The 19411-nt window shown below is 39.3% G+C and overlaps 1 protein-coding gene across 4 annotated transcripts in view; it reads left to right on the forward strand.

The window, feature by feature from the left end:
* ERC1 (ELKS/RAB6-interacting/CAST family member 1) overlaps positions 1-19411 on the forward strand; it is a 434994-nt gene that overhangs the window by 81069 nt on the left and 334514 nt on the right. For 2 of the 4 annotated variants that reach the window (XR_007500261.1, XM_049783202.1), the window contains exons 4-6: positions 2856-3011; positions 4728-4811; positions 9390-9557. Coding sequence is in view for 2 of the 4 variants with exons in the window: in XM_049783202.1 (XP_049639159.1) it covers positions 2856-3011; positions 4728-4811; positions 9390-9557 (408 nt within the window). In the remaining 2 variants the exon portion in view is untranslated. The remainder of the gene's footprint in view (positions 1-2855; positions 3012-4727; positions 4812-9389; positions 9558-19411) is intronic. The other 2 variants (XR_007500262.1, XM_049783203.1) reach the window with 1 other exon arrangement.

Here is a 19411-nt window from a genome sequence, read left to right on the forward strand (position 1 = left end):
GCAAATGGTCTCTGTTTTCATTATTCTCGAGTGGCTATATTTTGATTTATTTTTGTTTGTTTTTGAGCCACACTTAGTGATGCTCTCAGAGGTTACTCCTAGCTAAACACTGAGAAATCGCTCCTGGCGTGGGGATCATATGGGACCCCGAGGGATTGAACCGTGGTCTGTCCTAGGCTAATGCGGGCAAGGCAGACACCTTACCGCTTGCACCACTACTTCATCCCTATATTCTGATTTTTTAAAGGATGATTTATATATATATAAATAAAATTTTATATATATATTTATGTGTATATATATGTGTGTGTGTATATATATATATGGTAGTGGGATGCTCTGATCTATTCCTAACTCTGTGCTCAGGTATTATGGCTAGTGTTGTGTCGGGGACCATAAGTAGTACCAGGGCTTTGAAAAACAGTGTCAATAGGATATAATACAAGCACCTTAGCCCAGTATGATGTCTCGGGCCCCAGACTTATTATAATTTTAAAAGGGAATTTCATGGGCCAGGAGATAGTAGGGGTGTTAAAGCACATTAGCACGCTCCCTATCTGGGTTTAGTTCCTGGTGCCACATGGTTCCCTTGAGTGAGCATCCCTGGGTGTGGGTCTGAAAGCCCCAAGCCCCTTGGAGCCAGGTAGTCCTAGCACCACAAGGCCTGAGCGGTATCAAATCCTTGGGCTGTTTTGAGTTAATTGAATTGAATTCATTCAATGGATGGTTTGGTGACTGACAGTGGACAGTAGAGCCCCATGTCTCCTGGTAGAGCACCACTTGGGAGACTCCCTTCCTCCCCCCAAATGAAAGTGAACTTCTCATAGTTCAACTGAAGTAATTTATTCTTTATGGGCCTAGGATTTGAATGAGACCCTCTAAGTTTAAGCAGTTCAATAAAAGTCCTGGTTTAGAATATTTTTTTAGAATATCTTTATATTTGGTACATTTCATTTTAAGGAGATATAAATTAATAGAAAATGTTTGTATATGTATACATATACACATAGATACACTCCTGCTACATATATACACACACACACACACACACACACACACACACACACACACACACACACACACACGCGAGGATCACTCCTGGTGGGTCTCAGGAGGCTCTGGGGTGAACCCAGGATAGGCACCTGCAAGGGAAGTTATGAGCTAGCCCCTGTTACGATAATTTTAAAGTAAGATAAGGGGATATATCCTCATCCCAAACCTAAAAATTAGCTGGATTTTAGAAATCTTTTTTTGTTGTTTTGTTTCTGAGCCATACCTGGTGGCACTCAGGAGTTACTCCTTTCTATGCTCAGGAATCACTCCTGGCAAACTCGGGGGACCATATGGGATGCCAGGATTGAACCTGGGTTGGCCACGTGCAAGGCAAACACCCTATCCACTATGCTGTTGCTTCAGCCCCTGGATGTTATAAATCTTTACCATTTTTCTGCATGCTATAAGAATCACAGTAGTAGTGAAAGTCAAATACTTTTTTTTTTGGTTTTTGGGTCACACCCGGCAGTGCTCAGGGGTCATTCCTGGCTCCAGGCTCAGAAATTGCTCCTGGCAGGCACGGGGGACCATATGGGATACCGGGATTCGAACTGATGACCTCCTGCATGAAAGGCAAATGCCTTACCTCCATGCTATCTCTCCGGCCCCAGTCAAATACTTCTATAAATCTTTTTCTCAATATTTATAAAGATTTTATAAAATTTTGCAGCTCTCTTACTCTTATTACCTCCTTTGGATACAGAAATAAAACCTTTAAGAGGATCAATAAGTAAAACTATAAATCTTGGGGCCGGTGAGGTGACGCTAGAGGTAAGGTGTCTGCCTTGCAAGCGCTAGCCAAGGAAGGAACTCGGTTCCATCCCCCGGCGTCCCATATGGTCCCCCCAAGCCAGGGGCAATTTCTGAGTGCTTAGCCAGGAGTAACCCCTGAGCGTCAAACAGGTGTGGCCCAAAATACCAAAAACAAAACAGAACTATAAATCTTAAATGTAGACGGGCTGGGAATATAGCTCGGTGTGGTGAAGCACATGCCTGGTATATGGTCCCTGCACCTCTTGGCCCTCTGTTGCCCCATACCTTTGGTTATAGTTTTTGCCTCTTAGTACCACCAGGCCTGAACACTGAAACTTTGACCTGCACTCTAGGATTCAGCATTGCTAGGCATGTTCCCCAATTTGTAGGTTGAAAGAGTTTTACTGTTCTTTCTACAAAAATTTTCACTAGAAATTTTGTTTCTTGATTCAACCTGCTACTCTGGTGCCTTTTGTTAAACATAAACTGCTCGGAACCTTGAACATATTTTCCATGGCATCTGTATTTTGAGTTGATTCCATCAACTTTAATGAAGGGGTTCTTGTGTGACGAATGGATTGAGGAAGAATTGTATTATAAAATATTTACTTCATTCAACTTTTTTTGTTTGTTTGTTTGTTTGTTTGGGCCACACCCGGCGGTGCTCAGGGGTTACTCCTGGCTGTCTGCTCAGAAATAGCTCCTGGCAGGCTCGGGAGACCATATGGGACACCGGGATCCGAACCAACCCCTTTGGTCCTGGATTGGCTGCTTGCAAGGCAAACGCCGCTGTGCTATCTCTCTGGGCCCTCATTCAACTTTTAATAGCTCCGAAGGATATGCTTTAGAGACAAGCATTTTTGTGCACAGATAGTGCTAGAAATATAAGACTCAGATTGCTTGGCAGAAAGTTTTCTTCGTATTTATTTACTGCATATGAAATTTTACATCTGATTGTTCATCTTACTATTCTTACTATATAAGTATCTTATTTATATTTCTGAAGTTTTGGTGAATACCTTACTATCTAAATGTACCATTGTTCATAGGACTCAAAAATCTCCTCGATGGAGCGTGGGCTTCGAGACTTGGAAGAAGAAATTCAGATGCTGAAATCTAATGGAGCTTTGAGCACTGAAGAACGAGAGGAAGAAATGAAGCAAATGGAGGTCTATCGGAGCCACTCTAAATTTATGAAAAATAAGGTAATGGTGTGTGATGCTCAATTTTTTTTAAAAGGAATTAGTAATATTGATACATCTCTACTTCCTTAGGGACAACAAAGAACTTTATTTCGCTATTTTGATCAGATTTCAGAGAAGACTACTTGTAGAATAGTTCTTTCAAAGTAGAACTTTTCCAGAATTAGAGTTAGAATTACTGATATAGTTATTTCGAATTTTTGCTTAAAAGAAAATTACGCACCAAGACTAATAGGTCTTGTCACAGTTTAACATTTTTTATATTTTGTGAGGTGATTTGTTAGCTTTCCATCCATATCCACTTTTCTCAATATATGTGACAGTTCTCTATCTTTTGTGAAGTATTTTATGTTAAAACCTTATGCCATTTCTGAAAACGCTGGCCTCTTCTTGGAATGGGGTGGGCAGCCACACTCACATCCCACAGCCACCGCCATGACAACTCCGTTGTCCCACCTCCACAGATCCTGGGATTCTTGGAGCACACAGGCTGCGTATGGGAAACCTTTAAATGTTTCTTTACTGATACGCAGATTAGATGTGAAAACAGCACAGAAACCACCTAAACTCAGTGAACAAAACCAATAACACAGAAGGCTCAACTAACAACAAACAGCTTAGTAAACTTTCAGACAATGACTTCATGACCCCATTATGAAATATAACAACTTGCACAAATTTTCTCTAATGAAGTATTGTTTAAAAATTCTATTACCATTTAGTTGTAACAAGCAATCAATATGAAGCAAATTATTTCATACCTGCCAAGGGAACAGATTTGGGGGTGGGTGGGAAATTGAGGGCAAAGATGGGGGAAATTTAATACTAGTGGATGGGTGTTAGAATATTGAATGCCAGAAACAACTGTTTTATAAACAACTTTGAAATCATAGTGTCTAAATAAAGTAATTTTAAAAAAAGCCCTTTGGTCAGTCTAATTTTCCACTTTCGGCTTCCTCCTATGAAGTGGCTAAAATTACAATTTTCCTCTAGATACAATTCCATAATGGAAAGCCCTATGCTCTGCCTTGGAGAGGGTATATTTGTTATTGTCCAGGTAGAAGTTTTATTATTTAAGTAGAAATACATAGAAACCATATGGATAAATGGCAGTCTACCTTTAAAAGCTCAGTCATGACATTCCTTTCACATATCTGGAGTCATTTAGTTTGACTTGTTAACTACTTAGGCAAGTTGGGGGTTTGTTTTATTATTATTAGCAATTTGTCAGGTTTGAAATCATTATAAAATATTAGTTAAAAAATAAATAGCTTCTCTCTGCCTGCCTTTTCAGTATCCCCATTGTTATAGTTCCCTACTTTCTAAGAACTGAAAATTGTAAAGAGGTACAGTTATTAACATAGCAGTTTCTGACGTCTTTCTGTGGCACCCATAACTCGATAGAATTGTTCTCTAATTCCATGCAAAATTCAGACAAAAATGTATATCCAACTTTGAATTAGTTTGAAAAGTTTCCACCCAATATGAGTACAGAATATGTCACAGCATGATCTCTACTTTTCAGTTTATGCCGATAAGGACATTTCAGATCGTATTAAGTAGCCTTGTGAAATAGAAGTACAGGGTCCCTTAAAGAGGAATGAAGGGCACAGACTGGCTGTATCTGTGAGCAACTGTTTTCCAGTTACTGCTCTGGCTCAAAAGCAGAGAAATCCGAAGCTGACATATAAGTGAAAAAGAATAACGATGTCGTGACAGGTAGAGCAACTGAAGGAGGAACTAAGCTCGAAAGAGGCTCAAGGGGAGGAGCTGAAAAAGCGAGCTGCTGGTCTTCAGGCTGAGGTCTTTGCCGTAAGATTTCCTCTGTGTGTGGAGTGCTGGCACCGCGAGCCTGCTCGGTCTGGCTTCTGGGTGGCTTAAACTCGCATTCTCTGTGGTCGGCAGCTTTGCCCGGTTCTAGCACTAACCAGCCTGCTCTGCTCTTTCACTGGCTCCTCTTTATCGGTTTGATTCACTTGTGCCATCTTCAGTGAGCCCACTTTCTGAAGTCTTATATGTACCTGGTTCTTTAATTTTGTGCTTGTCAGTGTATGATTGGGACTTCCAAACTTCCTTTTCTTTTTCCTCAGTTCCTGTTACTAGATATTTGTTGATTTATCTCAATTGTGGTCTCTCTCTCTCCTATGGTACAAGAACGTGCAGATGATCTAGTGAAGTGCTTTACCTTCACACGCACACATTGTTTTTAAGTCCCATTTAGGTAGTTTTTGCAGCATACATTATTTTCTTTATTTTTTTAAACGTTATTATTTACTGATAGATTGATTTTTGGGCCACACCCTGTGCTGCCCAAGGGTTACTCCTGGCTTTGCAATCAGAAATCGTCCCTGTCAGGCTGGTGGCCCATATGGGATGTTGAGAATCGAACCGGGTCCCTCCCGGGTCGGCCCAATGCAAGGCAAATGCCCTACCACTGTGCTATCTCTCTGGCCCCCATTATTTTCTTTATAAAGATGTTTAGAAAGTGATGATTTTATGGGGAGTTCCCTAGTAAATCAGAATTAGTAATCAGTTTAATTTCAGTCTCTTAGTGTTGATATTCTGCTAAAGAACTTAAGATTCCTTTTCAAAATACAATGCAAAAACAAATCTCCACACTTGAGCTTACTATACGCATTTTATAGCCTGTTAAGCTCAGTGCATTATTACCCCTAGTTTGTAGATGAGGAAATCGGCATCTCAGAGTGGTGCTAAGGAATCACAGCTAGAGGCAGAATTCGATTTTTATGCGAGCAATTTGGCTCCAGAAGAAACTGCTTCTGAAGATAATTTGTTGGATTAGATTGGAATTGAGCTTGTAAAAAAAGCAAAATTATGTTAACTTTGTGTTTGCTGTGTACAGAACATTTTATAGTACAGATAGAATAGTGAAATATTTTATCTTAAAGCGTCTATTTAGGTTTATAACCCTTCTATGTATTCTAGATGAGAAGTTGATCTGAAACTTCTTTTTCTTAACTGTTATGAAATTTTTGTCAAAAAGTAGGACAAACATTCTATGCACTATTTTATTGATCTGCTCTCCATATTACTGAATAAGAAACGAGAGCTTAGATAAATTACTCAAAGACACTCATCTGTATGTGCACTTAGAAGCTGGTTTTTGTTTCTTTTTTTGCGGGGGGGGGGGGGGAGGATCACAGCTGGTAGCGTGCAGGGGTTACTCCTGGCTCTGTGCTGAGAAATTGCTCCTGGCTTGGAGGACCATCTGGGATGCTGGGGATGAAACTGAGGTCATCCTGGGTCAGCTGCATGCAACACAAATGTCCTACCACTGTGCTACCTCTGCACTTATAAGTTTTTAGGAAAATTTGTGGCTTGAAATTCATCTTTTCTTTTAGGAATTCTTAATTTTTCCAGTCTTTGTAGTTAGTATTGTTGTGTTGCTTATAGATTATTTACTAGCATGAATGGAAAAACTGAAAGTTTATATTTTTAATCATACAGAGTTAACTGGGAGTTTAATTTTTAACTTAACCATTCTTTAGTTGAGGAATCAGTAACTGAATTGTGCTTCTGAATATTCATTCATACAACACATATTTTAGTGCAATCTGTGTATTGGGGTTGAGTTATAAAGGGATGTCATAAAAGACACTATATATTACAGTCTGTGGCACTCCTGGGTACATGTCATAATTTGAAAATAGCTTCTATTTTACATCTCTTTTCTTTTGATGTTCTTCAAGTTCTTTGTATGTAGCAGACATACAAAAATAGTTGTTGAATGAATGAATAATCTTATTTTTAAATAGAATATTACCTAAAAAAATTACAATTTTATTGGGCTAGTGCAGGGGTCTTCAAACTTTTTAAAATGGGGGCCGGATTACAGTCCCTTAGAGAGCTGGAGGGCCGGACTATATGAGCTACTAATTCCTACTCACACTGTACATATCTTATATAAATAAAATGAAAACCATTTATAAACAAACATCACACACCAGTATTTCAATGGGAACTGTGGGCCTGCTTTTGGCTAAAGAGATGGTCAATGTCCGGTTCCATATTTGTCACTGCCAGCCGTTAACAAGTGATGCAAGTGGGCATCAGTTAATCTTGATCTGGTTGGAGATTTCAGATGTTTCATTCTTGAAAAAGTCTGTTCACAGGCATAAGTGCTACCAAAGATGGTTACTATTTTGAGTGCATGGTTCCTGATATTTGGATATACACTGAGTGTATATACTGGCAGGTATCTTGGCAACCAAACAGCGCTCACTGCTGGCGGGCCGGATCAGACTCCTCTGCGGGCCGCAGTTTGAAGACCCCTGGGCTAGTGCAATAGCACCAGTAGTAGGGCATTTGCCTTGCATGCAGCCGACCCGGGACAGACCTGGGTTCGATCCCTGGCATGTCATATGGTCCCTCGAGCCTGCCAGGAGGAATTTTTGTGTGCAGAGCCAGGAGTGATCTCTTGAGCACTGCTGGATGTGGCCCAACTCCCCTCCAAAAAAAGATGACAATTGGGTGTTCGCCTTGCATGCAGAAGGACGGTGGTTCAAATCCTGGCATCCCATATGGTCCCCCGAGCCTGCCGGGTGTGACTCAAAAACCAAAAACCAAAACAAAACCCAAAATAAAATTTTTTTTCAGCTTTAAACTTCTAATTTTTAAGTCATTTTTTATTTTTATTCAAGTACTAAGATTAATAATAATGTTAATCATACTTTTCCATGTATACATCATGCCAACATCTCACTTATTACTAGAGAGACCATTTCTCTCCACCAGTTACTCAAAAACCTAATTTTAATTTTTTTTTTTTTTTTTTTTTTGCCACACCTAGTGGTGCTCAGAGGTCACTTCTGGCTCTGAACTAGAACCACTCCTGGCAGGCTCAGGGGACCATATGGGATGCTGGGAATTGAACCAGGCTGGCTATATATGTTTTATTATTGCTCAGTGCCCTAAAGTAAATACTTTTATACTTCCTTATGGAAATCTAAAATAAAAAGCTTTGTCTTTAGAACTCACATTATTAGAATACTTTTTATTTTATTAGCTATACAGAAATCACCTCTTGTTATATTTATTCTTCCAGTCATTTCTGTCTTCTAGTGCTCAGTTGTTTTGCTGGGCAGTAAACTAAAGTTAAAAATGTTACATAATATAGATGTAACGTAAAAATATGAAAGTGGGTCTGATTTCAGTTCATATGGCTTAACATTTTTTTGCTTGTTTGTTTGTTTTTGGGCCATATCAGCTGCCCTCAGGTCTTGCTCTTCACTCTCCTCTCAGACTCATGGGATCATTGGGTATGCCACAGATTGAATCCAGGTTGGCTGGGTGCAAGACAAATGCCCTATCTGCTGTACTATTGCTCCACCTCCTATATTGGCTTTATTTTAAAAGGAAAGGTTCTTAATTCCTAGAAACATTTGAAATGCAAAGGTGATATTTGAAATAAAGTATCTTCTCAGCTTAAGGTGTTTGTCAAAGAATGGTCTATACCTATTCATTTATGGATTACTATGTCCAAGTAATTTAAACTGAAATTACACATCCAGAATTTTACACTCAGTTTTAGTGTATTATTTAGGTCATATTCTTCTATTTGTTAAGTTAATTTGTTGTACCTAGCTGAGAAAAATTTGTAGTTTTTTAAAAAGATTTTATCAAAATCACAAGACTTTTTCAAAAAATAAATATGTATCATGTTTTACTTAGTACATTGAGAGTGACTTTTTAAGATAGGTTTTTAAAATAATTTTTGAGAAAAAATTAAAAAGAAAAGAAAGTTAAATTGCAGTTGTAGCTATTGAATTTATTTAATTTTTGTTCTTGGGCCACACTTTGCAGTGCTTCATGCTTACTCTGGACTCTGGGTTCTCTGTCCTGAGATCATTTTTGGTGGGGTGTGAGGGGTGATATTAGTGCCAGGGATGGAAGTGGGGCCATCTGCATGCAATGCAAGCATTTACTCGCTGAACTATCTCTGTGGGCCTGAATTTAATTGTCTGTAGCAATATTAGGGCTTAAATTTTTTCCCTTCTGTATTGCATTTATACTAATTCTGATTAATGTTCTGAAGAGGTCTGACTTAATAACTTAAACTATTTTTATCAGATGTTTACTGCTGTTAGCGTATAGCCTCTAATAGAATTGGGGCCTTTCTTTTTCATTTCTTTCTAGAAGTTTTCAGAAAATTACACACTAAAAGAAAACTGGAAGTTTTCTTATTTGTTGACTAAGTTATTAATTGGGGGATTATCTGAGGGAAGGTGACGCAAAAATTAATTACATTCTTTTGGTGCTGCGTTTAAGCCTCCTATTTTATGGCTCCATCTGTCAAAGATCTGGATCAGAGGCAGATTTTCATTTCCCTTTTCCTTACAAGAGTGTCGTTTGCTTCTCTAGATTGGTCAGGTGAAGCAGGAGCTGTCAAGAAAGGACACAGAACTACTCGCCCTCCAGACCAAGCTCGAAACCCTCACAAATCAGTTCTCAGATAGTAAGCAACACATCGAAGTGCTGAAGGAGTCCTTGACTGCTAAGGAACAGAGGGCTGCCATACTGCAAACGGAGGTAAAAAGGGTTTTGGGATTCACAGGGGATCTGATTACATTGCACTTTATAGACATAGTCATTCATTTTTTGCATTGAAGAAATGAAAATGTGCTCTTTATAGGTCTTGATATTTTTGACTTTTCACTCTGTTTGTAACCAGCATTATGAATAAAAAGGAAAAATGATCTAAATGAAGCTTTCATTTTCACTTATTTGGATTATTAAGTGTTTTATCTTTTGATGTTATGTATGGTGCTAAGTTGGCAAACAGGAATTATAGTGTTTTAAATAGATCTCATTTTTAACTACAGATCCTATAATATACTTTCATATTGCATTTAAAAAATATAGGGGGTTTGGGATTAAAAAAAATAAAGATAGTGTGCTGGCAAGATTAGTAAAACTCTTGCAGAGTGGCTGATCCAATACAATCCACAGAACTTCATATGGCTCCCTACTTCTGCCAGGAATGATCCCTGAGCACAAAGCCAAGAGTAAGACCTGAGCATAGCCTGCCTGGTGTGGCCCAAACCAAAACAGCAATAACAAAACAAAGTATTGTATAGTTAGTATTGTTAGAAATCTTATTAGTCTGTTAGCTCTATTCTCAGGTAGGAACATAATAATTCTAGATAGAGGAGAATGTATCATGCTTACAGTGATCAAAGAGATAGGACTGATGCCACTTGAACACATTGTTTTAAAAAATGCCTAATGTCGTAATATTAGATGATGCTGATGATAATCAGTCTTGGCTTATGGGTCCCACCCTGGGTTGCACAGAGTTTCTCCTGGTTTGGCACACATGGATCATATTTGGCAGGACTGTGGGGACCATATGGGATACTGAGGATCAAATCTAGTTCTGCCATGTGCAAGGCAAGTGCCCTACCCACTGTACTCTATAGCTCTAGTCCAGTACAAATTATTTTGAGTACTTAATAAATAGGGTATTTGGGTAAAAATAGGCAAAAAAAGTTCTATTTTCATAAGATTTATAAAAGAAAAAGCACAGAGTGTAGATACATCCTTTTAAAGTTTCATAAATCAGTGATGGCAGAACTTGATGGAAAAAGAAATAGGGAATACAAAGAAGAGACAAAAACATTCTCGACACCCCATACCCGAGAAAAAACATTCTAGACCTAGAAGATAAGAATCTTCAAGTGGGGTAGAATGGAATGTGATTAAAATCGGTATCATATGCTTTTGTAGTTTGTGACTTTGAAAAATTAGAGATTTAGAAGATGTGTTTGTAATTTTCCTTACAATTTTTACTTTGATAAATACAGTGAGTGAGAGAGAAGGAAAATGTCTGTCTGCCAGAGAGGCAGGTGGGAAGAAGACAGTAGGCGTAAAGAAGAAGACAGTAGGAGTAAAACTGGGCACATTGGTGACAGGAAATGTGCACTCGTGAAGGGTGTTGTACATTGTATGACTAAAACGCAATTGTGAACAACTTTGTAACTGCGAAAAAAACCTGAACTGTATCGTGAATCACCTTGTAAACTATACATTTAAGTAATTAAAAAAAGCAAGATGTAAACCCTTTACCCCCCAGAAAGTCAACTTACTATGCATGATCAAAGCTTTGTTCTATGTCATAGGGGTATTTTGAGTGGATGTGACAAGACTTTGTTGTTATTAGCTACTTGGTTTTAACGTTAATTTTTTTTTTATTATTATCAGGTGCATAATTTTGGGTGTTATTTAAATAGCTCCATTTTACCTCACTTCCCACATTTACAAGTTGAAAGAAAATAGAAATACCTATTTCATATAGTTATTGTTAAATTTAACCAGTTTGTTTATCATGCATACTTGGTTCTCAGGAAGTCTCTGTAGGTTATTTATTGTCATTATAACTCTTGCAATAACATCAGCTAATTTATATAACTGAAGAAAATGTTAGGCTATGCTGGAACGAGTTCTGAGGGATGAACTGCATACCTTGCATGTACAAGATCTGGAGTTTCATTCCTGGCCCTGTATGACCAATTTCCCCACCCTGTTGGACGTCCAGAATTGCCAGGAATAGGCATAGTGGCCCCAGAGCACCACACGGGGGCCCTGACACTCTCAGGCATGAATGGCATCACTTTTTTGAGACTGGGCCTCCTATCCCAAACCCTGCAGGAGAGGCCTCCCAAGTGAATCTACAGTAAAATGTCAGGAGACCATCGTTGATTTTCCTTTCAAAGAATCTTAACTTGGGAAAGATGTCCCTTTGCATATTAAGATAAATTTAGGCTCATGCAGGTATTTGCAAATGTAAAACTCTGGAAAATTTTAGGTGCATCTTTACTAATTTGAAATTTCTTTAATAACTGGACTTTTGCAGTACCACAGAGGGTCAGGAGAGGGTGCCATTGTCTTAGAAGTTAAGGTGCTTCCACGTTTGCTTCTGCGACAGGATGGTGGTGGCAGGTGTGCAAACCGAGAGCCAGGCAGTTGGTTAATGATAATGCAGACGTTTAAAAGCTTGTCACAGTCTAATAAATGGCTTTGCCCCTTGGCGATCCATTCTCCACCTTGCCCCAATCTGAAATGATGTTCTTATTAGTTAGCTTTCACACAGATGGGCCATGAAATTCTCTGTATCATTGTGAATAAATATTCAACTTGTCATGTTTTGATTTTTTTTATTTATAATTTTGGGTCACACCCAGAAGTTCTCAGGAGTTACTCAGGGGTTACTCCTGGCTCTATGCTCAGAAATTGCTCCTGGCAGGCTCAGGGGACCACATGGGATGCCGGGATTCGAACCACCATCCTTCTGCATGAAGGGCAAATGCCTTATATCCATGCTATCTCTCTGGCTCCGATGTTTTGAATTTTTTAATATATTTTTTTTAATATTTGTTTTCAGCTGTTTGGGAATATCTGAGTTTCAGTGCTTTGTCCCTCTAATAGGACAGCTTAATAATACAACTATTAAACTAGCAATAATTTTATTCTAAATAGTACCAGTATTATTGGAATGCTGTATACATGAAACTCTACATTAACAAAAATTTAAATCATGGTGCCTCTAATTTTAAAAAGTTAGTATAGGAGTCAAAGTGATAGCATAGCAGTAGGTCATTTGCCTTGCATGCAGTGGACCTGGGACGAACCTGGGTTCGATTCCCAGCATCCATGTCGTCCCCTGAGCCTGCCAGGAGTGATTTGTGAGTACAGAGCCAGGAGTAGCCCCTGAGTGCCTCCGGGTGTGGCCCAATGACCAAAAAAAGAAAAAGAGAAAGTCAGTATACAACTATTGCATTTGAATTTGGAATGAAGGGGCAATTTTAGTTGCCTTTTAATTGGCATTTACCTTTTTGTTTTGTTTTTGTTTTGGACCTCACCCATCGGTGCTCAGGACTGACTCCTGGCTCTTTACTTGCTTCGTATTGAATCTGGGTCAGCTGGGTGCAAGGCAAAAGAGCCTTATCCACTGTACTATCTGTGACCTGCACTGGTGGTGCCTGACAAGGGCCACATTTTCCAAAGCAGTTTTCTCATGCTTGAACTCAGTGGAAAGTAGTTTGAATCAGCTTTGGGGATGTTCTTAGAAAATTCTCCCATAGCTTATTGTTGTTTTGGGGTGTGGGAGGTTTCCATAGTGCTCAGAAAGCACAGGGGCCACTGCTGGTGACAATTACCCAGCCCTGGAGGCCTGCTGGTTTAGTGCTTGAGCTCAGTGAGGTGGGGCTGTTCTGGCCCAGGGTGTGTGTGTGTGTGAGAGAGAGAGAGAGAGACAGAGAGACAGAGAGAGAGAGAGACATAGAGAGATCAGATTCCTTCTGCTGGTGTTTAAGAGGCCATGAAGCTGGCGATCAAGCCTGAGGCTGGCACATGCCAGGTATGTGCTCCTGCCCTATGAACCACTTTTCTGGCCTCTACAGGAAATTTTAATTGTTTCTTCTTTCTGTAGCTACCCTAGACTTAAAAAAAAAAATTCCCTGTGACTTATAAAGTGGTTGGTAACAGTTTTAGGTATTTATTTTTAGTGTCCTCACTCCAAACTCGCCACCAGTATCAGTGTCCGTCCAGTGGGCCAACATTTCCTCCTCTACTCATCATGCTTCTTTAGGAAATTCATTTTGAGTTTATTTACTTTCGTTGGTTTTTTTTCGTTTTTGTTTTTTTTTGTTCTTTGGTTGGTCACTGTGGTGTTCAGAGCTTACTTTTTTACTCTGTGATCAGGGGTCACTCCTGGAGGGGCTTGTATGATACTATAAGGTGGCAGATGGCAGATTTTGAACCCAAGTTAGCCATGTGCAGTGCAAGTGCTGAACCATCTCTTCTTGGCAAACTAATTTATTTATTTATTTATTTATTTATTTATTTATTTATTTATTTATTTATTTATTTATTTATGGTTTTTGGGTCACACCCGGGGCGCTCAGGAGTCACTCCTGGCTCTGCACTCAGAAATCGCTCCTGGCAGGCTTGGGGGACCATACAGGATGGCTGCATGCAAGGCAAACGCCCCACCTCTGTGCTATCGCTCTGGCCCCAAACTATTTATATTTATATTTATTTTATTTTTTTAATATTTTTATTTTTAAATAGAAAATTTTGTTGGAAAGTAGAAACAGAAACTCCCTAGTAGAGGAAGAACTTAGTCTGAGACCAAGTTCAAGCTTGTTTGAAAAAAATCTTGCTTGTTTCATAGTCACACGTCATGTCTATACTAGACTTTTATTTAATTCTGAAATTTCTAAATAAATTGAAAAAGATGAAGTATTAAGTTTTTTTTTTTTAAGGAAAAAAATTAATATGGGAAAAGATTTGATTGTGTTTCTATTTAAGGCCCAATGAATAAGGTAGCATAGAATAGATAGTTTCTGGATTGCTCTTATTTTATAAGCATCTTGTCATTTCAGGTGTATTTTGGGGGAGGGTGTAGGTATTGGAGCTACTCAGGGGCTATTCTTGGTCCTCTAATCAGAAGGAGCGCCTCTGGCAGTTCAGGGGACCGTATGTGGCACGTGGGATTCAATCTAGGGTGACGGGAGGCAAAGCAAATGCCTTCAACCCTGTACTGTCTCTCTGACCCTCTTATAATTTCCTGAATCAGATCTGGATTTAGCAACATAGTGGTCAAAGTAGGCTTTGGAATTTGAGCTGGGCCCTTCAGTAGGTCAATCTTTGTCTTCATTAGTTATGTGATCTTGAATGAGTTATTTATTTATTTTGGTGTTTGGGCCCCACCTGGCCATGCTCAGGGGTTTCTCCTGGTTCTGGGCTCAGAAATCACTCCTGGCAGGCTTGGGGGACCATATGGGATGCCGGGGATCAAACCTGGGTCTGTCCCTGGTTGGCCGCATACAAGACAAATGCCCTACCACTGTACTACTGTGTACCACTCATTCCAGCCCCAAATGAGTTATTTTATTTCCTAAATCTTTTGCTGTCATCTGTAAATGAGGTTGATTTGAACTTTAATTGTTGTGGCTAGAATAAATGTTTAATTATATAGCTTTTTTTTTTTTTTGGAGAAAAACATTCACTGGCACTGAGTTAAAAAATAGAAAAGTCCAAAAATTTACGAGTACTTTTATTTGACATCAGTTATTTTATTTAACCCTCAGAATTATGATATTGGGGCATGCACCCATGTATGTATGTGTGTTGTGTGAGAGAGAGTAAAGAGGCGAAAGGGAAAGGGTGGGAAGAGATAGAGAGGAGAGAGGGGACGGGGGGGGGGGGGAGATATGCACAGGGGGACAGATGCACAAGATTGACCCCAGTTTGAGTCTGTGGCACCACATAGAGTTTTCCAAGCACTGTTAGAGGTCACTCCTGAGCACTTAACTAGGAATAGCCCCAAACACCACAAGATTTGTGCCACCTCTCCTGTCCTTTTTCCCCAAATAAAGCCAAGTTACTGATATGGGTTGAGCAGCATATGTAGTGTCTTGCTTTTAAAAATAGTTGAGAATTATCTAAAGTTTATCATCTATTGTTAATTGATGCTTGGTGCCAGTTTTACTAGGGGATCATAACTCAGGAACTTTCAGTATTGGTTACCGTATTGGAGAATTTTTCTATCTTATGCCCATTCTCTGTTGCTACATTTGGACCATGAACCTCTTCTTTTCTGAATGAGCTTCAAAGAGCAGAGTGTAGTTCATTTTATCAATTGAAATAATGGAAATCATACTTCCTCTATGATTAGTATAGTATTGTCTTCCCTGGACATTGTTTTGGAAGTGGACACAATCACTGATGCCTTACTAACAATTTGAGGGTGTGGTTTTTCTTCGTAACTGAGTCCGAACATCAGTCCCCAACGTGAAGCAAAGACACAGCCCTAGAGTTTAGATGTTCAGTACTGGAGTCTGGATGCTTTTGTGTGACAGGTACCTTCTGTTTTCATTCCAGTCTGTGCCCCTGTGCAGACCTAAAGTTCTTAGATTTCCTAAGAGTTAACAGTTCATTCCCAGGGTGTATCATATAAGAAATATGTATGAAATCACTTTGAATGTTTTCTGTACCAGGCCAAGTCCATGTTTGATGGTTTTCAGTTAATCCTCACAGTAACATTCTAAGAAATAAAATTGCTGTAACATTTTATAGGCACACTGAAACATGGAGAAATTGAAATACCTTCTTCTTCTTTTTTTGGTCACAACTTGATATTGCTTTGGGTCTTTTCCTAGTTCTGTCTGTGCTCAGGCTTCACTTCAGGCAGACTCAGGGGACTGTATAAGTTGCTGGGGATTGAACCAGAGATCAAACTAGGGTTGTGGTCAAACTGATTGCAAGCCCTTACCTCCTCTACTACCTTTCCAGCCCCAAATTACAAGGTCTCTTGCCCAGTTACCTGACATTCAGAATCTTGATTCATGAAAACTCTAAACTTTTTGTTCTTAATTGTCATGCTCATATGCCTCTGCTGCGAGAACTTGGACAGGGAAAGCAGGGAATGACTGGCTGAAACCCTATACAACATCTGGATATTAGTTTTGAGACGAGAACCTTTCTTTTATTGTGGAAACCATGGCTTTGGTTGGTAGGTTGATGGAGTCTGGGTCCTTAGAAAAGGGTGGGGGATGGAATGAAAAGGAATTTATGTTCGCAGAGATGAGAAAAGGACACAGCTTAGGAGGCTTGCAGGGCAGGAGACCAGCTAGCCTACAGACTCGACTCCCTCAGTAGAGAGTCATTGGATTTTTCACAAAGCTGCACATTTATGAAGAAAAACCCTTTCCCCTGCCTGGGAGCTCCAGGTGAGCTGGCATATGCAGGAAGAAGGAAAAGGAAAGCCCTCAGTTTGTGTGGGGTGGGGGAGTTCAGCTCATTTGGGAGGGAAGCAAATCACTCTTGCCCGATAGCCTCTGTAGTCACCCAGAGGAGTTCCAGGCTCTGGCCGAGGAACACGGACTGTCTGACATCTGCAATCTATTACCCCGGCCCTTGACCCTCCCTTTCACCTTCCCCTTCAATAATAAACCCCGAATCTTTGCTGAAAAAAGAGAGGCTTGCTTTCATGATGAGATTATGGAAGAAGAGAATCCTTCATTGATTGATCTTGTCAGTCATTCAACAATTATTTGCAACTGACTCCTAAGGAACATGTCGAATAAAACAGAAAGGCTCCTGGCTCCTCCCTGAACTGAATCCTAGGAAAAAACAAAACAGTGTGGGAAGTGGAAAATTTGACAAATTTGCATAAAAAGTTCCTAGTAGAATTTGGTTGGGGAATATATAAATGGTATACATAGAAATTGATTTATAGAAACCCATTTATGTATAAATATGTATATTTGTGTACATATATAATTGACTTCAGAATAAAGCAATAAAATAGCACTGGGTGTCTGAAGGTAGTTTGGAATGTTTTCCAGAGGACTGTTTTGTCTCTGATTATTCTTGGAGGCCTGTAAAGCTAGTCATGGGGAGGCAGCATAGACACGCAATGCAGAATAACTCAGGTGTGCTGTTCAAGCTAATTTGTGAAGAAGGGAGGCTGAGCAGCTTCGAGCACTCCTTCCTGTCTTCACATTGAAAAGATCCTTGGCAGAGCCAAGATGTAGATGATTACAGCTGGGCTCTCTTATCTGAGGGTTTACATCCCGACCTCGCCACTCACCCATCTTCGATGGATGGTAGTGCACAGGGCTGTACTGTTCACTGCAGTCATCAGACCCTGGTTTAGTTGGGGATATGTATATAATGGGAAGTTGAAGAAATGGACAAGAGGGGCCCAGGGATGCTCATCCAGCAGGATGCTTTTCATGCTGATTCCCTGAGTTTAATTAGCATCTCCGCATGGTCCCCTGAGTTCCTAACTGGAGGTGGCTCCAGAGTAGTGTGGGGAGTGCCCCCCCCCAAAAAAATAAAAAGATAATAGGAAAGTGTAAGTGTGATTGTGGCTATTAGCATACCAGGAGAATAAAAGTAGAATATGTAACTTTCAAGATAATGTGTTGCAAATCGTTCATCTGGAACTCAATTTACTAGTGGAGAACTAGAAAGGAATGGAGGAGGAGGGGGAGACAGATGGCGTGGAGAAACCGGAGAGAGTTGGTTGAAAAAAGGATGAAGAATGGGAAAGGCAGTACATGCATAAGAAGTGAGCTTAGATCAAATATATATATACCTGCTATACTAAAAAAGAGATACTTACTATAAATAAGAATTAACTGTAATAATAAAACGATATAGAAAAGTTAAAAATAAAGGGCTAGAAAAAATTGTTGCGATAAATAAAATTATATCAGTGAATGTGCTCTTTTCAAATCCCTTATCTAGCACTAACTAAATTATTGTTAAGGCAAAGAAATATTAAAGTGCAGAGAACTTTGTTCAATCCTGATAAAAGGAATAGAGCATAAGAAAATATGGATGGGAGCATTTGTTTATTGAACAACATTTCTTTTAAGTGGGCTGAAATATGCCAGCTGTATGGCTGGTCTTTTAAACATGTTTCTTTTAATTTGATCAGATAAAAAAACACTTTATAAAATTGCTGGGCACTGATAAGATAAAAACGTGAATAAAATAATTAATTGACAAATGAAGAATAAGCAACATTAAAGAACTACTTCAAAACATGTAATGGAGAAAATCGTAGAATTTCCAAGAATCAAATTTACATGTACAATATTTCTGACCTCTACTACAGAACACAGAAATCAGTAATAAAGAATTCTAATTCAGAATCAAAACAAGTATGCACATTGAAATGTATCACTGAATTACCTTTGGATTAAAGAAGAAATATTTTAAAAGTGAGTAACGGTGAGCACAGAATTCAGAATGTGTGGAATAGAAAATAAAAGAAAATGTGTGGGATGTCGCTAAAGTAGTTCTTATTTGGCTCTGTCTAGCTCTTAACATTTTTATTAGAAAACAAGATGAAAGAAAATAAGCTAAACATTAAAGTTAGAATGCTAGGAAAAACACAAACCCAAAGAATCAATACAATGGACAGTAAGAGTTAGAGATCAGAATAAAGGATAAAATGAATCAGAATTAAGAGCCTTTTAGAAAAGATCAGATAGAAACATCTCTGACTGAATGGTAAGGGAAAGCAACTATTAGAACTTATACAAGTATTAAGGTCTAAAGCAGTAGCACAGTAGATAAGATCACAAGCCTTACAGACAGGGTCACAAGTTCACATCCCTGGTGTCCCACTAGGCTGAGAGCAATCCCAAGTGCTCTTTGAGCCTGAGCTCTGCTGTCTACAGCCTCCTACTGTTACAAGTAGTTTATGGCTGATCACAACCAGGTGGGTGTAATCCCCCTGGCTCTGCATCTAAAAGGACCTGTGAGAACTACGGCCAGGAAGTGTGACCCTTGGTGAGTCTGTGTGCTGGTACCACTGATCCCTGATTAGCATCACAACTGTGGCTTGTGTGTCTCAACACATGCCC

Source organism: Suncus etruscus, chromosome 11, assembly GCF_024139225.1.
Source record: "Suncus etruscus isolate mSunEtr1 chromosome 11, mSunEtr1.pri.cur, whole genome shotgun sequence".
NCBI classification, from domain to species: Eukaryota; Metazoa; Chordata; class Mammalia; order Eulipotyphla; family Soricidae; genus Suncus; species Suncus etruscus.